At 39.2% G+C, this 9,992-nt stretch overlaps 1 protein-coding gene across 2 annotated transcripts in view; it reads right to left on the bottom strand.

The window, feature by feature from the left end:
* The window catches only part of rps6ka2 (ribosomal protein S6 kinase, polypeptide 2), a 17,284-nt gene extending 9,031 nt beyond the window's left edge, over positions 1–8,253 (bottom strand). Inside the window, exons 1-10 of one of the 2 annotated variants that reach the window (XM_005745752.2) lie at positions 7,603–8,253; positions 5,097–5,213; positions 3,741–3,822; positions 2,997–3,077; positions 2,085–2,164; positions 1,689–1,795; positions 1,567–1,604; positions 1,329–1,471; positions 450–520; positions 90–178 (exon numbers count right to left, since the gene is read on the bottom strand). In XM_005745752.2, coding sequence (XP_005745809.1) covers positions 90–178; positions 450–520; positions 1,329–1,471; positions 1,567–1,604; positions 1,689–1,795; positions 2,085–2,164; positions 2,997–3,077; positions 3,741–3,822; positions 5,097–5,213; positions 7,603–7,749 — 955 coding nt within the window. In that variant the 5' untranslated portion in view covers positions 7,750–8,253. The remainder of the gene's footprint in view (positions 1–89; positions 179–449; positions 521–1,328; positions 1,472–1,566; positions 1,605–1,688; positions 1,796–2,084; positions 2,165–2,996; positions 3,078–3,740; positions 3,823–5,096; positions 5,214–7,602) is intronic. The other variant, XM_005745753.2, reaches the window with a different exon arrangement.
* Between the last annotated feature and the right edge of the window lie 1,739 nt (positions 8,254–9,992).

Below are 9,992 nucleotides of genomic sequence, written 5' to 3'. Positions count from 1 at the left end.
CCAAATGGACACAAACTGCTGATGTTTAAGTTTCTAAATTTATTCTAAAAACACATTTAATTGTCATTGTTCAAGGTTTTTATACATACCAAGTCGATTAGCAGGATTTCTCTTGAAGAGCGCTCTTAATAAACTCTGCACTTCAGGACTGAGGAACTGTGGCATTCCCAGCTTAGCCCTGAACACACAAGCCAAGAAACAGGTTTATGCATGTTTATGTCTGCTGACAGTTTATTTTTATGTTCATTCAGGTATAGTGGATCTCTTGAGGTTAATAATTGCAGATTTATATAAGCAGCTTATCCTATAAAGCAACCCTCAGAAATCAAAGATACAATATAGATAATTGAAATGCAGTTGGACAATGGGAAACAGATAAGAATTTTTAAACATTACATCCTGCAAAAGATGTGAAGGTTCAATAAAATAGCAACAATAATTAGTCTTACTTTAGAATAAGTGCCATTGTTTCTTTCCGATCTTTTCCTTGAAAGGGTAATGATCCCGTCAACATTTCAAACTGGAAAACACAACGAAACAACTGTCAAAACACGTCCGCCCAATAATGGAAGCTGTGGAGGTGGATTATCTCATTAGCATGCTTGCTTCAAATTTTATTAGTCATTTGACTTCCACTGCAAACGGGCCAAATCAGAAACAAAGCTGTTGAAATTAATGCATAATACCATGACCTAAATCACATTTAACTGGAAAAGGCTGAGAGGCATAAAATAAAGATATACACTGGTTAACACTGTAACAAACCTAACCTACTGTGCACCCTGATAATAGACTTTGCCACACCCAATGGTATTCACCCACATTGAAGATTGGATTACAATGTGAAGGAGTTCTCTTTTTTTCAGTAATCTCTTTTACTTTTCAATATCTCTACAGCACATTGAGAAATCTTCGGCTATTTATTTGTTTATTTTAATATCAGTACATTCCTGACACCAGACAAGGGCAGACAGGGTTGACATCTTCCCCTGGTGACCTAATGTAGCTGCCAGCTGTCAGTGAATGTTTAACCTCTCAGTATTAGTAAAGTAAGCCACCAGGCTAGCGAAACAAGCAGCATCCAGCAGATGCACGTTTGCTGAAAATAATGGGACCTAATCTGCCAGATACAGTAATTAAAGTTGTTTTACTGCCAGAGGAAAGCCAAACGAAGAAATCAGTGCACTGGCATATTGTCTAAGAACTGAGTTTGCAGTTAATTCATTATTAGATAAAACATACAAGCCAGCAGAGTGACTGCATGCTCAGAAGGAAAATTAGTCATGCATGTCAGAAGTGTAGAGAGACTATCAAAGTAAAAGACTTACCATAAGCACGCCAAATGACCACCAGTCAGCGCTTTGTGTATGACCTCTCCTGTTTACAACCTCTGGAGCCATGTACTCTATTGTTCCACAGAAGGAATAAGCCCTTTTATCATGGTCAATAGCTTCCTTACTCAAGCCAAAGTCTGGATAGTGAGACAGAGACAAAAGGGGATCATAGTCAAAAGACAAATAGAGACAGAAAAGCAGAGAATTACAGTTTTCAGTCAGATGTACTGACCTGTAATCTTAATATGTCCTTCTTCATCCAGAAGAATGCTTAAGAGGGAGAAGAGAACTTTAAAATCAGCATCGAAATATTTTTTATAAAAAGGCATAAAAGGGATGTTTATGAGCTAGTACTTTTCAGGCTTGAGATCCCTGTAGATGATCCCCAGACTGTGTAAATGGTCCAAGGCCAAAGCCAGCTCTGCAAGGTAAAACTTCACATCCTCTTCTGTGAACATTACCTAGTACAAATGAACAAATGTATTAAATATAATGTGCAAAAACGAAAAGTAAGGGGAAACTGGTCTGTTATTGATTCACATATTTGTTTTTGAGCTCTCTCCTATGAAATTCGCTTTTCACCAGAGCCAACCGAACTATGGCATATTGTCTCAATATGTGTGCCTCCTTTAAAGTACAAAAAAAATGACTGTCTTTGATCTCTTTCACAGGCGAATGATGGGAGTTATACAAACACCTTCCCATAACAAACAGTGAGCAGTGGATTATGATTTGAACCAGGAAGCCTACCTCCTTGGACAGACGAGTAAAAAGGTCTCCTCCTCGGAGGAAATCCAGGATCAGGTAGAGCTTCCCTTCTGTCTGGAAGGCTACACAAATACATAAATACATGCACAAACAGAAATGCAAGTTAAAAACGTCTTGAGGCTTTAATTGCTGTATTGAGGACTATAAAGTATTCTATTATTTTGTGCACAGTCTGCACATTTATCTGCAGTTGTGTATAGATACAAATAAGGGCAGACTACAATGACTTTTCCCTCATTTTTGAACATGTATGCAATGAGAAAAATGACTTGTGAAATGTCACCTTGTCTTTGTGTAACAGATCAAAATGACTAATTAGTCAACTGCCCCGCTGAAGTCCCCCAACAGCACACAGCCCCATTTAAACAGACACTAGCTGTTGATTTAGAACTACAGGGACGAGGAATATAGACCAACGCTAAACAACATTTATTAAACAAATAATGACTTACCCAACACAATTTTTCTATGCTCATTTCTGGTTCCACACCTTTATTCCTTAACTCTATTAAAGTAGCTTTGCATGATTCATAGTTCAACAATATCCTTATTTGCCCTGTACTGGGCTTTACTACTAACCCTTGGTTCATCTACTGTCTGAAATGAGCCAATTCAGCTTTCTTTCCCCTACTTAAACTCAATTTTCCCTTTAAGTGGATGCTATTCGGAAAACAGCACACAACCAAGAAAAGAAAAAAACTCTGAAATAGAGCATTTAGGGCAATCTGAGTTTTTGCCTTATTACTTGTACATATGCTGACCTGATTACTTCAAATCTTAGGCCATGTTTAATGGCCAAACATTCACTATTAACACTATGTATCATTCTACATGTATAAGGCCAATAGATTCCAACACATACATGCTGAAAAAGCACAAGTAATTCATACTCACCATAGTGAAGTTTAACTATAAATGGGTGGTTCACTTCAGCCAGTATATCTCTTTCCATCTTCGATCGCACACGATCCCGAACTGAGTAGGAGATAGAAGGCAGTCTTTTTAATGAAGTTTCAGCCAGTTCATTCTGTAAAATGTCACAAGTCTAATAACACGAGTACGTGTTATGTAGGATAAGAATGCATTTCCTTGAAATTAAGGTAAATTAAATCCAGTGTAGCTGGTTTATAGTGAAATGAAAACCACAATAACAGTGTTATTGCAACATCTGTCTGCTTGACAAGATGACAGTGTAACTCTTTAGATTCCAGAGGTGCAGGTTAAGAGGATTAAGGCTTGTACAAAGTCACTAAATCAGCACATGACATCTGAACCTGCTTTTAAAGTACACCCCTGTTTACAATAATCTCGGCTGACGCAAAACAGTTTATCTGAATCAAAAGTACAAACTAACCTCTTTTACCCAAAATCCCCTTGAATGTAGGGCACTGTGAGAACTTGGGCAATGATATATCTATTGCTCCTCTACTAAACCAATAATAATTTTAACAAATGACCATGACTCAGATCCATTCCTCTGTGGAGCTGTGCTTGTTTTGTTTCTTTCTTTAAATATAGCCAATAACAAGAACATGATACAAAAGGGCTTTGTTTGAAAGAAATTTAAAAAAAAATTATTATTACTATTTGAAATGATGCCAATGGGGCAATATGCCAAGTGTATTTGCACTAAATCACCTTTTAGCGTTGCCTTCTTCAGGACCTTCATGGCATATAGCTGTCCTCTGTCCACTCCTCTTATTTTTCTAACCAGAAACACCTGCAATGATAATTACCATAAACATCACATTTTGTGCAACTGTTCTTTCGTAGTGACGTTTCTGAAACAAAAGAAAAAAAAACTTGTCATTTATATTTCACAACATTTAAAAATGCTATATTCACCCTTTGTAGGTTACCAAGCCGGAGCAAGTTACCATCACGTTACATAAAAGAGCCACATCAATGTGGTTTCGGTGCAACAGAGACAACAGCTACGATTTAAACAAGGTCTGCAATAATTTAGCAGACATATAGCAAGCTATGTAAACATGCTGTCTAAGCCACACTGTGACGTGACCTTTTGTCCATGCCTGCAGCCTTGGAAACGGCAGCCACATGCCAACATCTGCTGATGTTTCATGTAAGGCCCATTCCGATCTCTAATCTACAGTAACATTAACAAATCAGTGAGCCTTTACTAATTTAAATAAACTTGGTGATCTGTGAAACCGTTGTCAAGGCAGCTAATCTACAGATAATTAGAACTAGATGGCTTATCATTAGCAGATGATTGGCTGGTAAAGCATAATCAGCTGCGGCACTGAAATCAGACACGCATATATTCACTGTGCCAAAAGGTAAGTGGACATCTCCTGGCTCATTTGAATCTAGTTTTTTAGAGTTAAGCAGGACCTTAGTTCTAAGTGGACTGAACAATAGTGCACTTCTTTTTTACAGTTGCATTTTAAGAAATGCTCGCCTCTTTTCAATAGCATAAAGCAAGTACAATAAAACCCCCACGATTTCTTGAGTTTGTGTGAAAAGCTTTGACCAATCTGCACAGACCTCTCACTTCAACTGAATCCAACACGTTTGGGAGGACTTGCAGCACTGACTTGCAGCGAGGCAGACCATATTGCACCACATCACTGTCTGACCTTAACGTTCTGGTGTCTGAGCAGGAGCAAATTCCTGCAGTGTGGTTTCAGGCTATCTTGGAAATACTTCCCACAGGACTGGAGGCAATTATAGCAGCATATTAATGCTGATGGTTTCTGGATGAAGTGCTCAACAGTCACACGAATGTGCACTTACTTTTGGGCATCATCAAGTGAGAAGTCCACATATTCTAATAAAACCGAGAGGAATAAAAAATATTAACATGATCATTATACCAAATACATGTAGCCTCAGAGGTGACCTTCTAGACTTTTTAAGGTTATTTATGTTTTTTTATTGTCAACACTGATATTTTCCGTAAGGTCAGTGTCCCATCACTTTTATCAGATTAAAGCCTTAAAGCTGCAGTAAGTAAATGGTTGCATATTGTACCTTTCCATAGGATCCCTGTCCCAGCACTTTAAGCAGTTGGAACTGTGAAGGGTCTGCTTTCTCACAGCCCTCCTTAACATGGTGGCTGATGTCAAACTCCTTAAGTACACTGTCATCCTGATGAAAGAAAAGATAGAAGTCATTATTGGTAGATTAGGGTTAAGGTGAGATTTAAACGAGTTAAGAAATTACACTTTACAACAAATGAGCAATGATTAAATTGTGTCCCTATAACCTCAATGTGCATTTAAAAAGGCCATCAATGTAATAATTACTCATTAAATCCATACCTAAAGATAGATAGTCATCTACAAGCCATTATATTGCCATCAAGATATTGGCTGAGGTCACTGGAAATCATGCACAGTGTAAGCTGCCTTTTTCAGCCTATTCAGTTTGCTTAATGAAGTGAATGACCAACTTTCAACAAGAGGCAAGGCTTAGACTGGATATTGTGACTATGATATACACTGCAACTTCTTTTATACTGTAATTCTGTACAAAACACTATCAGGACTTGGTAAATATGGGTAATGGTTATAAATCGATTCTTCTAGCCTCCACTTGTTTGATGAAACCTGTTAGATAACCTTCATTTTTAGTATATGATAAGATTCTGTCTGTCCTGAAGAATCACTTGGCTGAGGTATTTTCATACCCTTTTATGCATTTAATGCAGCTTGTAATCAGCTACTAACCCATCCTCGTGGAATAGTTTGATACGAGAAAGAAATTCTTCCCTCGATCTGGGAGCCAGAGTGACTGAACGTTCACATGAGGCTGAAAATAATCACATGGTCTCATTTCTCCAGTGACGGCAAGTCTTTTGATGCCATCTCCCTCCTACAGTTCCCCTTAAACCAGAAACGTCCACCAAAGCAAGTCATGAAAATAAATACAGCCTTCAAATGTTATTGTCATTATAGCAAGGATAAAACAGCTGGTTTCTCCAAACTATTTTCCTAACTATCAGGAATTCAGAGGTAATTGCAGTCTGATTTTCCAGATTGATGTACCATCAAGAAAACAACATAGGAAAGGTTCTCATTTTGATAGTACAATAATGACTAATACGAACTATGCCATACCAGTGTAGACAGTGGAAGTCTAAAAACCATACAATTACTGACATAAGTGAATAGCAAGAATATAGATCTATAACCCACAACACACGTACAATAGATTCAAGTAAGATGAAGAGATGAAGATCTCTTCCAGTTTGAAGATGAAAAAATAACATTTTTGCAAATGTGCAAAATAGGTTATATTTAACGGCCATTTTGTAGATTTTACTGTTTAAAACTGAATTGAATTATAAATGGGTGACTGAAATATCAGTTTGTATTATATAGTATTTTGCATGTTGATGCACTTCGATCAAATCAATCCATGAGCTAATTTACACACATAAAAATATAAAGTCCAACTTATTGTAATGAGATTTTTCATCAGTCACTTTGAGGTCATTGAAGGCCTGGCTTCAACTGTAACATGCTGGAAGGTTTCAACTCATACTGAGCAAACTGCTCCCTTCTTTTCTTTAGTTGCTGGTTTATTCCTTAAACAAGGTCGCCTGAGTAATTTCCACCTACTCCTGATGGAGCATCAGAGCATCCCATTCCAGGGACAGGCGACTAGACAGGTAAACAAACTCAAGCAGGCAGGCATTTGCTAAAATAAAACAATCACGTTAACGGGTAGCCTGTAAAGATGATTCATCAGAATCAGAATCAGAATCAGAATCAGAATCAGAATCAGAAAGGGTTTATTGCCAGATGTTGAGCAGGTTTACAACATTAGGAAATTGCTGCGGTGCTTCAGTGCAACATACTGTCATAAAAATATAAAAATAAGAATAAGAATAAGAATTAAAGTGCTAAGTGGATAGATAGATAGATTCATCAGCACTCCTTTACAAAGAAAAGGGAGGGATAAGGTGAGGTTTTGCTCCATTAATATCCAAAACATTCAGGTAGATCTGCAACAAAAGACTCACTGCCTCTCTCTGCCCTGCTGCTTTGTTTGGGCTATAAATAAACCTCCACTGCTGAGGCTGACCGCTGAATCAATCTGTCTGTATCCATTTATCTATCAACCTGCCTGCCTTGTTGCTTGTTTGCCCGTTAGCGTTTCTGTCTGACTATATTTCCATACAACTTCTCTCTCTCTCTCTCTATGTCCGTCACAGCACAGTGACTCCCTTCGTATTCCTCTATTTTCTAGCTTCCCCACGGCCAGGGAAAGCAGCAACAGCTGTAGAACGACGCAGCAGTGACTCCTGAAACACTCCAAAACAAACCAAATAACACACATTCTTTCCACTATCATTCCCATGTGCACACGGACTGTTCACACACACACACGCAGTCCACTGTCTGCTGCACATGTGAGCTGGTGTCTGGGCTGTTACATTCCCACAAACGCACATGGTGCAAATGTGATGCAGCCCCCCTTACAGCAAAACATATTTGCATTTGTGTCCAAATGATCTGCTAAGGCCACTCACCTCCACCTGGCAGAACCCAGCGGTGTTTTTGTTTCTTGCCGCCTTGTTCTTCAGGTAAATAGAAAACCATCTCCTCACCGTGAATTTTCGCGTGCTGGTATCCATGGCAACGAGCAGATTTCTCTCTCTCCCCCCCCCTTTGTGCATCTATCCCATAATGATAATCATGTCCCCTGCCGGGGGTCCTAGGGTAGAAATGGATCTTTTATTGGTTCGTTTATTTGTCTCGCAGCTTCATCACTGGTCCATCCTCAATGCGGTCCTCGCTCTTTAGGTTTCCCATCATTCGCATGCGCCTCTCGTCCCTCCGGTGGCTTCTCAGACGGTCCCGTGTCCCTTAGCTGCAGTGGACACCGGCGAGCACGCAGACAGAGTTGTGACAGAGGCTTAAAGCTATGCAGGCAGACAGCGGGATGATGAACGGGACCTGTGCTGCTGGGTTTGGGGTTGCCTTGTGTTTTGCATCAGGCTCTCTGCGTGAGGCTGCAGGGAGAGGTGACGAATAAATCTGTTCCGCTGAATCAGGAGGTGCGTGTGTGTGTGAGCTCCCTCTTCACATCTCTGCCCGTGCATGTGTTTATTCATCCCCTGCTCCCTACCTCCCTCTCTCTCTCTGCAGACCAAGGGATTGTCACCAGTCACATTGTGTGCCACCCCTCCCTCTCTTATTCTCGCCCCTGCTCCTGGCCCTCACCTCCCTCTTCGTTTCTCCCAACAGCATACAGCAACAGCTGGTGAGGTCACATGGTTGTAACCCAGCTACCTCTCCGTCTCCCTCTTCTCCTGTCCCTTCTTTTTTTGTGTGTGGCATCCAATTCCACACACACAGGCAATGAAACAAATGACAAAATAACATGGGCTACAGTGTAGGCTGCATACCAGTAGATGGGAAAAGAGTGGCTAAGATCCAGTCACATCACATCAGAGTAACAGTGTTCAATAAAATCCCGAGGGCAGCAGTAATCAATGTTGGGATCAATAATGATGACAGCAACAAGGACAACAATCACAATCAAGTACAGAGGGATCTGGTTGATCAGTGGGTGTGGGTGTCTGTGTGTGTAGGTACTTGGATCTGTCACATCAGCAGCTTTGCAGAACTGCAGTGTTACATAACAAGAGAGAGAGCAAAGGGGAGGGAGATGGAAATACAGACCACACTGAGAGGGAGGTAGGGAGGTAAGGGGTAAATGAGGACTGCGTTCTACCTAGGTCAAGTGTCCATGGCTGACCAAGGCTTAATTTCTTCTTCTTTCTTTCTTTTTTTATTACATTTAAAATTCATCCAGGGCAGTTCACCTGAAACGCCCAAACTGTGATCTCTAAACCTGGAAATGACTAAAAATGTGGGGTTTTGGCATCGTTTCATGTTAGATCATATTTGGATGTAACTGGCACAGAATGTTAGGTCACTTTACCGCTAATGAAAATGTAATCAGATGTGTTTCGTCATGCTGCTGTGCGGTGTTGTGGGAGGAGATTCAGGATTATGGATTGGTGTCTTTGTCCGTTTGGGATTAAGGATCTATAAGTAGATCACCACATTAATATTTATACACACCGATATAGACAGACAATACTACGATGCTATACTACACTACATGTCAGGATGCATGTTAAAACCATCCCATGTTTTGTGGCATGTAAAAAATTTTAAAGCAAATAATACATCATATCAAAATGACATTTTACATAATGATTATAGCAGACACTGAACAGATATTGAAGGCTTTATTGTGAGAGAAAAAAATGATACACATGCTTAGTTCAGAAATTTCACACTACAGCATTGATCTACTGTAGATACAATAAAATCCATTAGATTTAAAATAATTCATCTATGAACAAAAAGCCACAGTCCAACAGCATGAATAGAAACAAGTCTGTGTGCAGATCGGTGAGGTGTTAAATAACCTTTTCCAAAACAAGTGCTAAACCCTATTCAGGCCATAGGTCAGCAAAAACTGATGTGCTGTGAACTTGTGTAACATCTTCTGTAATGTACTGTGCTGACACTCACATCTCTTAATGAATATTGAAATAAATGAAAGATTTACAGCATACTACCTTATATTTATGGAAACAGACCTAAAAAGGAAACATCAAACACACATACTTGGCAGTTATAAAGTGTTTCAGAAGTGGCACTGTGGACTTACAAAGATGGTCCTCAAAACATGCATATCATCTATATCTATTTCACTGTGTGTGTGTATGATATAGATATATATAGATATAGATATATCTCTATAGATATAGATATATCTCTATAGATATAGATATAGATATATCTCTATATCTATAGATATAGATATATCTCTATATCTATAGATATAGAGATATCTCTATATCTATAGATATAGAGATATCTCTATATCTATAGATATAGA

This window comes from Pundamilia nyererei, unplaced genomic scaffold (assembly GCF_000239375.1).
Source record: "Pundamilia nyererei isolate P.nyererei 1_Seehausen unplaced genomic scaffold, PunNye1.0 scaffold00166, whole genome shotgun sequence".
In the NCBI taxonomy this organism is placed as follows: Eukaryota; Metazoa; Chordata; class Actinopteri; order Cichliformes; family Cichlidae; genus Pundamilia; species Pundamilia nyererei.
This window is presented reverse-complemented; position numbering and strand designations above follow the sequence as displayed.